The sequence below is a fragment of the Podarcis liolepis genome, assembly GCF_965112155.1.
Source record: "Podarcis liolepis genome assembly, chromosome: 2".
Classification (NCBI taxonomy): Eukaryota; Metazoa; Chordata; class Lepidosauria; order Squamata; family Lacertidae; genus Podarcis; species Podarcis liolepis.
The window spans coordinates 113,928,556-113,945,508 of record NC_139555.1 but is presented as its reverse complement, the minus strand read 5'-3'; the positions used below and the strand labels follow the sequence as shown (position 1 = coordinate 113,945,508).

Genomic DNA, 16,953 nt, shown 5'->3' with positions numbered 1-16,953 from the left:
GATCTGGCAGCCAATGAGAGCTTAGCTTAGGCGATTCAATTTGGGCATGCTAAGAGGATCCCCAGCATGCTTTGCAGCCCCAGCCATGGAGGAGGAGCAGGAGGCTGCACTTTCGGCGCTCGATCTCCGGCTAGCTTGGCCAGGTGTGTATTTTGGCAAAGGGGGGGAATCCATCACCATCCTTGCGCGGGAGACTTGCCACGGATCGGGTGATGCGCCGGGCGGGCGGGCGCGCAGTTGGGGGTGGTGGGGGCCTGGGGCGCCTCCCAGGAATCTTGCACCGGAGGCTTGTTAGGCTAACTTTAAGCCCCCTTAATTCAGCGCATCGGGCAGGGAAGGTTCCCACCACCGGGATGGATCCGCGAGGTTGCTGCGTAAGCCCCAAATGCGCAGGGCGCAGCTGGTTTTCCCGGTTGGGATCTCGCCACCTCTTACTGTTGAGCAGCGCTCCTGCTCCTTTAGCAGTTATACGGAGAGAGAGAGAGAAATGCCGTGTCAGTAGATGGAGGGATCGCAAAGTTTCATGAGGACTCGCGGCTTGGCTCTTTTTTAAACGCGCGCCTCCGAGGCTGGTTTTGGCTGCCGAGCGCCACGGCGCAGACCTGCCTAGGTAACCTGAGCCTTGCGGATGTGCGCTTGCCTCTTCCGCCCTGCCTAGCTCGGTGGGGAGAGCACGTGCTTTTTTTGAAGCACGCGAAAGGTCCCAGGTAAGAGCAGCTCTCCAGGTAAGGGCTAGGAAAGATACCTGTTCTGCAACCTTGCAGAGTTTCAGACAGTTAAGCGTAATATCAGCGTCCCCAAACATGGTGTTGGACTGGGAGGAGAGATGATAGCCAATCTTCAAATACAGTATCTAAAGGGCTGCCACATGGAAAATGGGGAACGATTGTTTTCTTCTGCTCCGGAAGGTGAGACCCAAACGAGTGCATTCAAATGACTTGACAGTAAGAGCTGCCTTTGCTTCTCTCACACAGAGAAGCTTCTAGAATTAATAAGAATAGGAAAGATCTTTACACATGCGATCAATACTTCCTGCACTAAGAAATGCAAACTGACACAACCATGAGGCCAGGTGACCCATGGTTTCTTTTCTAGTGTGGGTTGAGATCAAGCCACACTGCAAAGGAAGATCTTAACTGTCCCAAGTGGGGCTTGAAGTCACAGCTGTGTGCTCAGCTAATCTGCAATGACCCCCACTTGGATCAGCTGTGGCCGTGGGTCGCTGCATTGGGAGCTGGCATGTAGCTGGAACACCAGCAGGGCTTGAAATCAGTGGTTCTTTTACAGGTGCCTCCTGACCTGCCCCACACCTGAAATCTTTTATGGATGACATCAGGTGTGGGGCAAGTGGGTGTGGCTTTTTGGCAGAAATCTCATGGGCCAAAGGTTCCCTACTGCTGACTTAAAGCTTGGTTGGACATCCCCTCACATTGCGCCTGGAGGATGTGCTGATTTTCTGCGACTGACCTCTCTACCCAGTTATTTAGGGCGTTTAAGAACACCCCAGAGGACAGGATCACACTTCAAAACGACCTTGACAGATTAGAGAACTGGGCCAAAACAAACAAGATGAATTTTAACAGGGAGAAATGTAAAGTATTGCACTTGGGCAAAAAAAATGAGAGGTACAAATACAAGATGGGTGACACCTGGCTTGAGAGCAGTACATGTGAAAAGGATCTAGGAGTCTTGGTTGACCACAAACTTGACATGAGTCAACAGTGTGACGCGGCAGCTAAAAAAGCCAATGCAATTCTGGGCTGCATCAATAGGAGTATAGCATCTAGATCAAGGGAAGTAATAGTGCCACTGTATTCTGCTCTGGTCAGACCTCACCTGGAGTACTGTGTCCAGTTCTGGGCACCACAGTTCAAGAAGGACACTGACAAACTGGAACGTGTCCAGAGGAGGGCAACCAAAATGGTCAAAGGCCTGGAAACGATGCCTTATGAGGAACGGCTAAGGGAGCTGGGCATGTTTAGCCTGGAGAAGAGGAGGTTAAGGGGTGATATGATAGCCATGTTCCAATATATAAAAGGATGTCACATAGAGGAGGGAGAAAGGTTGTTTTCTGCTGCTCCAGAGAAGCGGACACGGAGCAATGGAGCCAAACTACAAGAAAGAAGATTCCACCTAAACATTAGGAAGAACTTCCTGACAGTAAGAGCTGTTCGACAGTGGAATTTGCTGCCAAGGAGTGTGGTGGAGTCTCCTACTTTGGAGGTCTTTAAGCAGAGGCTTGACAACCATATGTCAGGAGTGCTCTGATGGTGTTTCCTGCTTGGCAGGGGGTTGGACTCGATGGCCCTTGCGGTCTCTTCCAACTCTATGATTCCATGATTCTGTGATGTGAAGTCACAGCAGTTCAGCCAGCTCTGGGGAGAGGGTGGGTACCTCCCGAGAGGGGACAACTACATTTTCAGCTTCCTGATGACTTGAGAAATTTGTGTGTGTGAACCCTCCCACAAAGGCGTGCCTGTACTCTCCCATGTGTTGGCACGTAAGAACTGGAGGCAGATTAATTGGGATGGAGGCTATTTTGTACAGGGCTGGCTACCACTCTGGGCTGTTCCTGGATCCTCTGTTCCTACAGTTTTCTGTGCTGGATGCCAAATATTTGAATTCTGTCGTACATTTTGTTTTGGTCGTTTAAAGCAATGTTTCCCAACTGTGGGTCTCCAGTTGTTTTTGGACTACAACTCCCATCATCCCTAGCTAGCAAGACCAGTGGTCAGGGATGATGGGAATTGTAGTCTGAAAACAGCTGGAGACCCAAGGTTGGTTTAAGTCAGGCACCGCCAAACTCAGCCCTCCAGGTGTTTTGGGACTACAATTCCCATCATCCCTGAACACAGGCCCTGTTAGCTATGGATGATGGGAGTTGTAGTCCCAAAAGATCTGGAGGGCCGAGTTTGGGGGTGCCTGGTTTAAGGTGTTCCTAGCCTGCCTTTTGACTTTTTTTAAAAAAAAAAAGAAAACAGGACGGTGAGGGTTATAGTAAAAATGAAATGTGCTCTCTACCTGGCCCTTGGAGCTTTCCCCAAGCCACTCTTCTCACTTGCCTTGCCCTATAACCAGAGTGTTTGCCTAGCTGGAATATGTCCTTGCACTCTGCAACTGCCTCTTGCTTTTCTGCATGGAGGATAGGGGTTATGAGCTTAAGGTACAATGGTAATATTTACACTGGTTGCTGCATACGCTTTTGCCTCTGCCTCCCTCCCCCACCACTCAGGTGAAGTGGAAGGGAATGTGGCGCTCAGGCTAAGAAATGTTCCTCACACCTGGGGATAAAGGGTAGCTCTCCTGTTTGCAAGAGTTTGGTGTGCATGTAGCTCTTTTATTTCCTATATAACAAATGAATGACACTTGTCCCTGCTTTGTCCATAGGTGCTGGTGGTGTCAGCAGACCAGGAACTGGCAAAAAATGACGTGTTGCAAGTAATTTCAAGTTGGAGGAATGCAGATCCCAGAAAATGTGCAGAATAGGGCATGTTCCCTCTGCGCTGCTGTCTTGCAAGATCAGCTTGCGACAACCACCATCCCACACTATGGGGTTTGCACTCACACATTAGCATTACCTTCCACAGGGTGGATTTGATTTAAATCAAATCAATTTAAATGATTAATCATGGTTTAAATCACTAGACAGTAAGACTTGACTTAAATCTTTTCTTTTTAACAGAAAGTCTCATTCTTGCTGGTATAATCTTAATATTTACAACCAGATGAAGGTTTCATTTTTGGAATGAAAAATTTTCAGAGTAGTTTTTTACAGTTATATAAAAAATTACTGATTTGCTTATACTGTTAGAAATGCATAGACAGATAACTTATTAAACCCCACAATAATTTCATAATTGTTTATATTTGGACAACTTTTCTGCTGTACTTTATTGGAAGGAGAAAAATAATCATTTCCTTAATAACAATTTACTTAACTAAAACAATAACATTATAGCATATGTATCCATGTTTGTTAACTGATGCGATTAAACAATTAAAATACAACAACAACATAGACAGTTTTAGCATGCATGAAAAACTTAAAACAAATCCTTATTTCCTAATGAATAGCCTTCGGACTATAATGTAACTTATACAGAAAAATACCTTTAGAAAGCTTTTTCCTCCAAAGGCATATTATTTTAAAAATCTAATTTAAATTTTAAAAATCATTAATTTTTATCCACCCTGCCTTCCCAATTAAAAGTGTATTTTTGAACATGTTTTTCTCTCAACATAAGCACATTTCTCAACGTATTTTCTCCAGATATGCAATCTGATAACATTTCTTCCAATTGAGAACGACATCAAAATCCAGTGGATAGCTAAAGTCCAATCCGGTTATGAGTCAAGGAGGTGTGAGACAGGCATATCAGAATCCCTCCTCTGCTGCATCATTTGGGGGAAGACTTCTGGAAAGCTGTGTTTTCTGCATTCATCTATGTACCTTTGCAAACTATCCTCAATAAAGTTGCTTTGTTCATCTAGCAATACTGTACATAATTGTGTTTTTATTGAAGGTTTCTACCAATCTCTTCTTCTTTAGCCCTTTCCGTGGATAAACCAATAAATAGCTGAAGCTGTTTGTAGGAAACCAATAATTTTTGAAACCTATGAGAGTGTTACTGAATCTTGAAGGCGACCCGGCATATTGGCTTTTACTGGATTTAAGTCAATTTATATATCTAGAGCATTTTTATTCTGCTTTACAACGAGGAAGGCTACCAGAGTGACAGTCAATTGAGACGGTCCCTTTCTACAGGCACACAGACCGAAAGACACAACGCACAAGGAAAAGGGGATGGGGAGGGAGGAGGAAACAAACGATATTATGACACCCAAGTCTCCAATATCTCAGAAGGATCGCAGCATCTATTGCAATGCACACCCTTCCTCCACTCACACTTCGACTTGGGTCTTTCAGCTCCAGCCCTCCTCTTTTGCTGATTGGAGACAATCCTGAAATTATGGATATTACTGGGTCAGTTTGCAGGTGTCAACTTTGCCTATATATTTTTTCATTTAGACTAGAAAGAATTATTATTGCTACTGTGTTAGTTCATCTAAGAATTTCAGGGCAGTAATCATAGTGCTAGAAACACTATTAAAACCGTAGAAATAATTGCAATGAAAACAGCATGGCAGCAGCCTTTTCATTAAAAACTTTCCAAAAACCTGTTGGAACAAGGGCTTCACCTGTTGGCAGCAGGGAGGGAGACAGTCTCGTTTCTGTAGGGCGGGAGCTTCCAAGTCTGGAAGGAGCCACTCAGAAGAGGCTGCCCTGTGTAAATGTCTCACTAGAAGAAAGTTAGACAAATATGTGCTTCTTCAATTGCCTAAAATGTCCAAGCATCCAGAAGTGCAACTGGGGGAACTCTGGGGTCAGATTGCACCTGTAGCCATAGCTGTCAACCGTCCCTTATTTGGCGGGAAACTCCCTTATCCCAGTGTTGTGTCCCACTGCTGTCCCTTATTGATGATGTCCCTTAAATGATGTCCCTTAAATTTCAAAGGAAGCAGCTCCTCTCCCTCCCTCCCTGCCGGCCAGGGAGGAGGGAGGCTCCAACTGTGTTGCTTGGCTGCGTTGCTCACCCAGTAAGGAGTCTAAGAACGACTGGGGGGTGGAGCTTGCATGCCTTGCGCCAATCAAATCAGTGTTGCCTGGGGACTCGCCTTTGCTCAGCGCTTTCCCAGCGGAGAGGTGACGGTGGTTTTCCTTGCTGCATCCCCTTTGCTGGGTTGCTGCGCTGTGGGAACCACCGCTTGAGGCTTCGTTTGGCTGCTGGCTGGGCTTTCTGCCTTTGGCTCGGAGGGGCTCAGAAGTTGAACACACCTGTGCCCAGAAAATCCCTTATTTTGGCTGCTGGTCCCTTATTTTCAAATCTGTGACAGCTATTCCTGTAGCTGACCCAGGTTGTGAGTGAAATTTGGCTGGAGTTTTAGGGTGCTAAGATTAAAAAGTCTAGTAAAGGGCAATATGGTTTTGAGTCCTTACTGTCATCAAGGACATTTCAACTCCTGAAGTACATATCTTCCTTGTGTACAAAATAACAACTGACAACAGGGGCAAAGCAACTGCTTATATACATTTCTGAAGTCCTGGGCCACTCCCACTCCCAACGTGATTGGCTGTCTAAACTTCCAAGCTGCGAATCATGACTCGGAGTTTAAAAGCCAATGGCAGAGGGCCAAATCCTGAAATGTTCTCTGATTGGATATCATGTATCTAATCAGAACACGGGGGAGGGGGGCTCAGAATCCTTAGTCCCAACTCAAGCTCAGGCAGACCACTGAATACATAACACAAAATATCTCTTTAAAAAGCAATATTATTTAGTAATTAATTCTGCCTAAAAGCTGGCGCATGGCAGGGCTGTATCTGCAATGTAAAAACCCCATGTCCCCTTAGTTAATTTTATTAATTAACAGAGACAGGTGAATGCCAACCATGTCACACCATGACACTGTTCTCTGATCGGCTTGCAGACAACAGAAGGGTTACATTTTAATTATAAAAGCATGGCACCATACAACAGTAAACCAATCCCAGCATAAAAATTCAGCGCCCACCCTCAAAAAAAGCAGCAGCAGACTCAAAACAGGCTGAGAGCTGCATATGGTCATTAAAAGTACACAGATGACCTAAATTTCAGCTGACTTCAGAAGTTGACCATTTTAAACCCTGGGGGGCGGGAGAAGTGCCTCTGCTATTGCAAAAGACTCCAAAGTTCTCAAATTGCTACAGCAAAGGTCACTTTGCTCCACCTCTAATGTGTGGTTCCTTTAAGCAACAAGAGAGAAGCAAAAGGAGGAACTAGAGAAAAGAAAGCGAAACTGGACTCTGCAATCTGTCAGCAGAGATGGCCGAGGGTTTTCAGCAAGATCTGACTTGCTCCGTCTGCCTCGACGTGTTTACTGAGCCGGTGCTGCTTCGATGTGGGCACTGCTTCTGCAACAAGTGCATCACCTCCTCCTGGGACAGCCAAGAGGGAGCTCCTAGCTGCCCCGACTGCCGGGCCCCCTGTCCTGACAGACATTTCACACCCAGCCACTTGCTGAGAAACTTGGCCCAAAAGGCAAGAGAGGATCAAGAGGTTAGGGCAGACAGAAGCAGCCCAGATGCTGAACAGGGGTTGCTCTGCGCACAACACGGTCGCACTTTGCAGCTCTTCTGCCTCACCGATAAGGACCCCGTTTGTTTGTGCTGTGTGGATTCGCCTGCCCACGCCGGACACAAGTTCGGCTCCTTGAAAGACGCTGCTGAGCAGTACAAGGTGAGACTGTGAAGGTGGGGAATGCTTTAAGTAAAGTGAAGCAATTGCCCTCCAACAGCTGATTCAGGCGGTGTTGTGAAAGGGAGGTAACTCCTCCTTATTTGTTGTGGTTGTTAAAGATTTTCTTGGTTGACAAAAGTACAGTGGTACCTCGGGTTACATACGCTTCAGGTTACAGACTCCGCTAATCCAGAAATAGTGCTTCAGGTTAATAACTTTGCTTCAGGATGAGAACAGAAATCGCACGGCGGCAGCAGGAGGCCCCATTAGCTAAAGTGGTATCTCAGGTTAAGAACAGTTTCAGGTTAAGAACGGACCTCCAGAACAAATTAAGTACTTAAGCCGAGGTACCACTGTATGTGGGGTTATGTGTCAGCGTCGCTTGTGCAGGTTCTCTGCTGTTCACTTGTGTTCCTTTGGTGGTGAGAGAGGTTAGGGTTGGCCTAGGTTGTGGTTATTCATTTGTGGTTGGCTGTGGTGGTCTTTGTTTTCATGTGTGAGTGGGGTGGGTGGGTGTTTCAGATCAGGTTAGCCATATTGATTTGTAGGCTGTTGGTGGATTTTTGTTGTTTTCTTGTTGGGCTGTGTATGTGATAAAAGGGAGCCATACCGGGGTGAAGGCGTCTTCTTCTATTTGTCAGTTTCAGTTTATTGGTTAATTTTTCTAGTAAGGCTGTTTCCCATACTATTCAGTACCATTGGTCCATGCTTACCCGTGACAGCTCTCTCCAGTGTCTGGTTATGATGTTTCTGGTTGCTGAAAGTAGGTGGGTTATGAGTTCTTTGTGGTGTAAATGGGCATCTCGTTATTTGTTATTAAATAATAACAAACCCTCCATGTGTCCCTATTTCCCAGGGACAGTCCCGGATTTGCGGAAGCCGTCCCGGTTTCTGATTTGATCCTGGAATGTCCCACTTTTCCTTAGAACGTCCCTATTTTCATGGGAGAAATGTTGGAGGGTATGGAGTTATGTGACCCCCTGCCGAGCCAAGGAGATAAGTAGCTAGACAACCTTTAGAAGACATCTGAAGGCAGCCTTGCATTGTTCCAGAGAAGGGCAATCAACATGTTTAAGGGGATGGAGGAACTTCTCTGTGAGAAATGGTTACAACACTTAGGGCTGTTTAGTTCAGAAGAGAAAAGTTAAGGAGGTGGCATTTTATTTATTTGCAGTATTTATAACCTGCTCTTCATTGAATATCTGCAGTCCTGGAACGCAGAACAAAAATAATAAAAGGAAATAGAGAAAAACAATGCTGGGAGACACGGCATGTTCCCTGACCTGCCTAATTTCACAAACTCTTCTTCCTCCCCTAGCGGAAGCTTGGCAAGGTTCTGGGTTGCCTGGAAACCAGAATTAAACAACAAGAGCAACAGGAAGGATGTCAAGAAGAAAACATACGTTCCTTGAGAGTAAGAGGAAATAATTCCTAGCTGCTGCTGCTGCTTCTTCTTCTTCTTCCTATTATTATTATTATTATTATTATTATTATTATTATTATTATTATTTATATTCCTTTATTCACTTTATCTTGCCCAAGGCAACCCAAAATGACTTAACAACCAAACAGAAAAGCCAACATAGATACATTAAAACCAAGGAAATACCGTATTTTTCGCACCATAGGACGCACTTTTTCCCTCCTAAAAAGCAAGGGAAAATGTGTGTGCGTCCTATGGAGCGAATGCAGGGGGGAGGCAGGCGGGAAAAGCCCCCAAGAGCCGCACACAAGCTTCGTGCGCTCTTGCGGGCTTATCCCCAGGAGGGAGAAGGGACTGACTGGCTGCATCAGTCCCTTCTCCCACCTCCCAGAAAAGCCAGGAGAAGCCATGCAGCACTTATAAAGTGCACGCGGCTTCTGCCGGTTTTGCGGGAGGTGGGGGAATCCCCCCACCTCCCAGAAAAGCCAGGAGAAGCTGCGCAGCCCCTTTAAAGAGCTGGCGGCTTCTGCGGGCTCTCCGGGAGGTGGGGGAAGCTGCAGCGGATTCCCTCCTCCCGGGCTCCCTTTGAATCAGCAAAGTGGGAGGGGAGCAGCTTACACTCGTGTAAGCAGCTCCTCTCCCACCTTCCTGCTTCAAAGCAACCACGGAGGAGAGAAAGAAGGGGACCATGGATCCTCCGCTGCTCATGGCTGCAGCGGATTCCCTCCTCCTGGGCTCCCTTTGAAGCAGCAATGTGGGAGGGGAGCTGCTTACACTCATGTAAGCTGCTCCCCTCCCACTCTGCTGATTCAAAGTGGAGGGAATCCACTGCAGTTGCGAGCAGAGGATCCATGGCTCCGCTTCCTTCCCTCGAAGCAGGGTGTGGGGGTGCAGAGGGGAAGGAGGGCAGGAAATAGATGCCGGGCAGGAAGACACAACCACACTTTGCCCACTGGAAAGTCCACCTCAGCCTCCCCAGATTTCCACTGAGACGGCCAGGCTAATCTCGATGGCCATAAGTCAGGCTCAGCATTATTAACTGGACTTAGATAAGCCATGGTTCCCCTTCCTACCCTCCTCTGAGGCTCGATTTAAAGCAGCAAAGCGGACAGGAGCCGCCCGCTTTGCTCCTTTAAATAGTTTAGTGCAACATTTGATTCAGAATATTTTTTTTGTGTGCTTTCCTCCTCTAAAAACTAGGTGCGCCCTATGATGCGAAAAATACGGTAACATTCTTGTTGCTGTAGTAGCATACATAAATAAATTTCTGTACAATTTAGGTAGTTCTGTCCCTATAATTCCCCAAAGAAAAGCTTCTGAGTTGTTGTTGTTTTAAAAAGTTATTTTGAACATCCTTTTCAATTCATTATATATCATTTCCCAGCCCAGCTGCTCATCATTTTAAGTACCCAAAATGCAATGTCCCTGCCTATAGACCAGGCATCCCCAACCCTCGGCCCTCCAGATGTTTTGGACTACAATTCCCATCACCCCTGACCACTGGTCCTGTTAGCTAGGGATCATGGGAGTTGTAGGCCAAAACATCTGGAGGGCCGCAGGTTGGGGATGCCTGCTATAGACCTACTAAATCTTCTTGCCGGGACTGTATAAAACTGAAAAATTCATTTTACATTGGGTTTACTTCAAAATGGCAGGTTCCCACTATGGGTGGGAGCTGAGCTTGGCTCCCAGCTGAAGGATGGCACCATCGCCTGCCACTGAAAAGCATGTATGGACCTAGCAAGGAGACCATTAAATGGGGATGTGGCCAAGTTGGGCTTGTGAGGGGGCCTGGATTAGCAACAACCCCTCATTTTTACAAGGTACCGTATTTTTCGCTCTATAAGACACACTTTTCCCCTCCTAAAAAGTAAGGGGAAATGTGTGTGTGTCTTACGGAGCGAATTCAGGCTGCGCAGCTATCGCTGAAGCCAGGAGAGCAAGAGGGATCGGTGTGCAGCAATGCTGCTTGCTGTCCTGGCTTCTGGCTTAGCCCCGCGCAGCCTCTTCCGGGCAGGGGGAGCCTTCATCCCGCTGCCCGGGAGAGGCTGCGCGCAGCTATCCCATAAGCCAGGACAGCAAGTGGCTATCCCAGAAGCCAGATCCCTCTTGCTGTTCTGGCTTCTGGGATTCAGAATATTTTTTTTCTTGTTTTCCTCCTCCAAAAACTAGGTGCGTCTTATGGTCTGGTGCGTCTTATGGAGCAAAAAATACAGTATGTTTCGATTCATTTGCTTCTTCTCACTGAATGGGTAACTGGGTTCTCACTTCCACCACCACAAAAACCTCCCAGTGGAACTTCTTTCCATTGCAGAACTCAGCTGAGTCCCTTCGCAAGACGATTGAAGACGAGTTCACTGAGTTGCAGCGATTCCTGAGCCAGAGGAAAGATGCAGTACTGGCCCAGCTAGATGAGGATGAAAACGCCGCGCGCATGAACATGATGGCACATCTCTGGGAGATTCGGGAGGGCCTGTCTGAAGCCAGAGAGATGATGAGCCAGGGAAAGGCCAAAATGGAACAGACGGATTTAGCTGCCTTCCTCCTGGTGAGGCCAAAACCTTGGCACCTCTTTAGTGTAACCATTGCTGAGGGTTTCCCAGAAAATTTTGGACTGGACAGTTGTTGGTTTCAAATTGAAATTTATTTTGATGCGTCAGCAAAGTGATCTAAATCGGTGCGTTTACTTTGCTAAAAGCTTTTGACGCTGCTTTCGTTGTTAGTAATGAACTTTTGTTGTTGTTGTTTAGTCGTTTAGTCGTGTCTGACTTCGTTATCCCATGGACCAGAGCACTCCAGGCACTGCTGTCTGTTATCCCCTTCTCCTTGTGCCCTCAATATTCCCCAACATCAGGGTCTTTTCCAAGGAGTCTTCTCTTCTCATGAGGTGGCCAAAGTATTGGCGCCTCAGCTTCAGGATCTGTCCTTCCAGTGAGCACTCAGGGCTGATTTCCTTCAGAATGGAGAGGTTTGATCTCGCAGTCCTTGGGACTCTCAAGAGTCTCCTCCAGCACCATAATTCAAAAGCATCCATTCTTCGGCCATCAGCTTTCTTTATGGTCCAGCTCTCACTTCCATACGTCACTATTGGGAAAACCATAGCTTTAACTATACGGACCTTTGTTGGCAAGGTGATGTCTCTGCTTTTACGAAATGGCAAATTTTCCACAGAAAGATAACATGCTAGAAGGTGGGCTGCCCCACATCACTATCTATAACCAATCACACAGAATAGGTTAAGGATTCAGAATGGGGAGAGGGCCAAAACTCTTCGGAGCAAGGACTGGCATTTCGGTAGGTGGAGTCAACGTAGGAGGAGTGATGCCCCTCGTCCCTTCCAACTATACAAGTCTATGATTCTAGGACCCCAAAAGCCAGTGTGGGAACAATTAACCCTATAAAACTTGCAGCCAAGCTAGCTCCTCAGTCTGAGCAACTTGTGTGACTTGGTACCAGGCCAAAACCCAATTTCCAGCCCTGTCCCCTTCATACATACTGCTAGTGCTGCAGGAGCTGCTTCTCTGGAGCAGCATGCGCTTGAGTTGCTTCTTCTTCTTCTTTGGCGATCACTCGTAGCCAAGTAAGATTGTCTTCCATGAACACAGTTTTAACAATGAGTCCGTAAGTGACTGTGGAGGCCAATTCTGGATCCACACATCCTTCCACAGTGGGGACATTGGTTTCTGGATGGGCATTGATCATGGTGAGGGTTTGTCATGTGTTCCTTCCTCTTAGCCCATTTCTCCCTTTTGCCCTGAGTTCGAGCATCTTCGAAATCCACAACACCTTGGGTAAAGGGCTGTTCTCCAATTGGAGCGCTTGCAGGCCAGTGTTCCCCAGTTGTTGGTGTTTATATTTGAGTTGCACTAGTATGCCGGGAGCCCTCCACCTAGGTGTTCGTCTACCCAAGTGACATATTAATCGCTAGATGAGGAAATCTTACCATTGGCTCTACCCTCATCATTCTTGTCCATGGGATTCCACAATATCCTATGATTGTGTGTGAAGCTGACTTGGAGAAAAACTGTTTCCGTGTCAATCTAATCTCCTCTGTGAGGGGGAAGTCGTCTCTCTGTGTCTTATCAAATCAGGTAGGGAAATTGGAAAGGCTTGATTGCCTTCAGTCTTTGGGAAGGCAAAGGGGTATGGTTGGTTAGGGTTGTGGGCTGAAAGGAGGCCCCTTAGAAAACACAGAAGAATTAGCAGACAGGATAGCCAGCATTCCACGATTCAGTGGGAGGACAGAGGGACCTAATGGCTTTGAGGAAGGCAAGATTAGGGTGGATGACGGGGTGTATCAGGATTCTGTTATTTTCCAGGATACGAAAGGAGAGCTTCAAGCTTCCTAACCATCTCACCTTCTTTCCCCCTTCCCAGGGTGTCCAGAAGCTCCTGAAGAAGTGAGTATGGCGTCTTTCCGCTAGTTTCATATGTGAGAGAGCGGATGGCCACTTGCTGTAACTAGTATTCTGCTCCTCTTCCCACTAGGCTCCCTGCTGAAAAGGAGGCTGAGGGCGTAGGAAACCAGGTTGACCGCTCTGTTGTTTGCAGGGAACTCTGCCTGGGCAAGTTCAAGGGTCCACTGCAATACCTAGCATGGAACGAGATGAGATCCATCGTCAGAACAGGTAACTGAAAGGAAGTTCAGGAATGATTGAGAGTAATGTCAGATCAGACGAAAGAAAACCATTCTTTGTACCACATGTGATTAACACATGGAATTCTATGGCTGAAGATGTGGCAATGGTTGCTTGCAAAGAGAATTAGACAGATTTGTGGTACATCTGTTGACTTGCCATGGCAAGAGGAACAAAATGTTGCATTGTGGTGTGCTGCTGTTCAGAGTCCCAGACACTCGGTTCCAGGCAGAGGGCCTTCTCAGAAGTGGCACCCGCCCTATGGAACACCCTCCCATCAGATGTCCGGAATATTAGCCTTAGTCTATGCTATAAAATTCACTGTCCTGTGATATCATATAAGAGTTTATACTACTGATTAACCCCAGGATGGCGAAACAAGGCTAATATTCCTGAAATCCTTGTCTTAGACTCTGAAAGGATTCTGTGGAACTGCGACAACCTTTTGTGTGGATTGTTGGACTCTTTGAACAGACAAGTGGAATAACTTGCACATATATGGACCTTATGCATTAACTGATTAGATATTGAACTGATCCACTGGGTCTTCTACTTTTTCGTTGAACTTTATGAGCTACTTCTGTTGAAATCTACAATTCAATACAATGAATAGTATATATTATTTTTTCAAAAGTACAGCCAGTTACGTCTTGTGTGTTTATTGAATATGTTTCACATAACCAGAGGTTTGTTGTTGTTTTGCTTACGTGCATGGAGGCAGAGCTTGCATTCTGCAAGGATTCAGCAGAGGGATGACATTGTAATGTACAGCTGTGTTTACAAGCGGCAACCATTCATGTATAATGTGGGGAAAGGCGCTTTGACACTGAGAAGCACCATCCATAGAGGGCCAAGGCTGTTCCTATCAGCACATCTCCACTCTGGCTTCTGTTTCTTGATTATGTTTATTTGTGTTTGGAACTGGCTTCTATATAAGAAGAGAAGATACTTTGCCATTTCTTGAAAAGCTTCCGTCTAAGCAGGGATCACACACTTTGCTTCACTGTATTTCCAGACTATTCACCAACATGAGGGCTAGGAGCTTGCATTTTAACATGTTAAACACCAGATTTCATTTCATTTCACTTATAATTTGTATTTCTATAGTACGATACGCAAGGCGGCTTACGAGCTGAAGAAAACAACAAAGACCGCACACCTTATAACAATCTGATCCAATACAATGGCTCTCATCTTACGTTTTTAATGTAAGATGAGAGCCAGAGAAAGTCCCCCACGCCCACTTGTTTCTTTCCCTTTTGGTAACCAAGGATGGAGCTAAAGTAGGATGCCCCAGTTTTATTGAACTCGTTCTTTTCCTTTCCTTATCAGAAGTAGAGCCAATCACCCTGGACTGCGGCGCTGCTCATCCCAAATACACTTTCTTCTTGCAAAACTATCGTGTGGCGTTTGAACTGCTTAGGAATCCCTTGAACTATCCAGCGATATTTCAGGACTCTCCCATTGTGCTGGCGAAAGAGGGGTTCCATTCAGGAAGACACTACTGGGAGGTTGAGGTGCAAAACAAGGGAGATTGGTTGATTGGCGTAGCCTTGGAGTCCATCCCAAGGCAAAAAGGCAAGGATCCCACTTCTCTGACGGACAAGATCTGGTGTCTGGAGCCAACAGAGGAGGATAGCGAGCCTCAAAATGGATCGTCATGGTGGAAGGTCGGCGTGTACCTGGACTATGAGGGAGGCCAAGTTTCTTTCTATGATGTAGCAGCCGGGTCTCACCTCTGCACACACACGGCCCGTTTCAGCGAAAAAGTCTACCCTTTCTTCCAACCTACGCCAGCTGCTTTCAGGCAAAAACGCACCATAAGCTTGAAAACTTCTCACAGTTAGGACATTAAAGCAACTCTTAAGAGGGTATTATTATAAAAAGCAAAGGTAGGTTTGTTTGTCCATTAGAGAAAAGTCCAAAGTCCATACCAAGGCAGTGCTTTTATCAGGCCAGCCAAGATGCAAACTCCATGACTTCATCATCAGCCAACTTCCCTCCCACCTCGCCTTATTTGCTATCAAACCTGATGAATAGTTCTGGGAAACTTGAAGGCTTGCTTGCTATTTCGTGACGTTTTAGCTGATCTATAAAAGGCATTGCCCTAATGTGGATTTTGGAACGATGTTCTTAAGTGCGCCACAATTCTCCAAGCGTTTGAGAAGTGTGTGCCCCTGGGAAACGGGAAGGGAATGTGGCTCTCGACATTAGGCTTTTCCCCAAAACGCCCCTGCCATGAAAGCAAACGATTACCATCCCCTTCCTTATCGCAGGTGAGGAGCTGTAACTTGCTCCATTCACCCAGTAAATTCATGACACAGGGACTTTCAGGTTCTTAGCTCAATTTCTTAACTGGGCATAACGTAAGAGTTCTACTAGATTAGCAATCTGATAGATCACTTAAAAAAAAATATCAAGTAGCGGGCAGGAGATATGTATGTGCGCAACACAGGCTGGGATCCTGGGAGGAAGGTAAATAAGGCCAAATGACATTTGCACTGAAAGAAAAGGTTTCCACTGGGTGCAATGGGAGCGCTAGCTATTCTTCCAGACCAACAAACAGCAGGCATGGAGGCCCCGATCCAGAATGAAGCAAAGGAGCGAAAAGCCCTTCTAATTCCCACAACCAACAGGGATCTATGATCTGGTTTAGGGCCTGCTATTTACTTTTTTCAAAAAGCCCTTCATAGCATTCGTAACTGTTTGAAGCAGGCGAAGCCGACGCAGCATATTTGCCAGACTACAACTCCCATCATCCCTGACCACGCTAGCTAGCTGGGGTTGATGGGAGCTGGGAGTCTAACAATCTCTGGAGGGCACAAGGGCAAAACTGGTTCTTGTATGGTCTGCCCTTTAGGCACATTTGCTTACGTTGTTTTCGTCTGCCATTGTTTTCTTACTTACTACATCCAAAAAGTATCAAAGAAAGACGGTTCAAGACGGTTTGAAAGCACATTAACTTGTGTTTGTATTGTGACTGGATTTGTTATCAATTGGGATGTTCTTAACTGAAAATTAATAAAAATTATTTACAGTGGCGCCTCGGGTTAAGTACTTAATTCGTTCCGGAGGTCCGTTCTTAACCTGAAACTGTTCTTAAACTGAAGCGCCACTTTAGCTAATGCGGCCTCCTCCTGCTGCTGCTGCCGCACGATTTCTGTTCTCATCCTGAAGCAAAGTTGTTTTTTTAAAGTTTTTTTTATTAAAAATTAAAATAAATATTATCCAAAAACATATCATCCTTGTTTCCCCCCCCCATTTTTCCTGCCCCCCCCCGCAAAACCCCACCACCACCACCCTGACTTCCCTCAGTTCCAGTCTTTGGTTTCTCTAAGACTGCTGTTTTCTGCATGTTACAAAGTTGTATAGATCCTCAAACTATTTAGCTGATTATTATCAATAAAAAGTTATTAAGCAAAGTTCTTAACCTGAGGTACTATTTCTGGGTTAGCGGAGTCTGTAACCTGAAGCGGATGTAACCTGAGGTACCACTGTATAACAAAAAACTTGAACCTGCTGAGGCAGAACTGCAGAAAGCCCTGCATGCAAACTGTTTGGCTTCCATATACAGTTTGGTATAAATTATTATTATTATTAATATATTCTTCCCCCC

The 16,953-nt window shown here is 46.1% G+C and overlaps 1 protein-coding gene across 2 annotated transcripts; it reads left to right on the top strand.

Annotated features, from left to right (window-relative positions):
• The first annotated feature begins 5,676 nt into the window (after positions 1 to 5,676).
• On the top strand, positions 5,677 to 16,488 carry LOC310701643 (nuclear factor 7, brain-like). Of its 2 annotated transcripts, XM_083492864.1 has the most exons (6): positions 5,677 to 7,277; positions 8,596 to 8,691; positions 11,015 to 11,248; positions 13,078 to 13,100; positions 13,189 to 13,328; positions 14,670 to 16,488. In XM_083492864.1, the coding sequence occupies exons 1-6, from the start codon at positions 6,864 to 6,866 to the stop codon at positions 15,182 to 15,184; spliced, it is 1,422 nt and encodes a 473-aa protein (XP_083348990.1). In that variant the 5' UTR covers positions 5,677 to 6,863; the 3' UTR covers positions 15,185 to 16,488. The 2 variants fall into 2 exon arrangements, with proteins under 2 accessions (XP_083348990.1, XP_083348989.1); XM_083492863.1 differs by lacking the exon at positions 13,078 to 13,100 and having other exon boundaries at positions 5,679 to 7,277; positions 13,166 to 13,328; positions 14,670 to 16,487.
• The last annotated feature ends 465 nt before the right edge of the window (positions 16,489 to 16,953 follow it).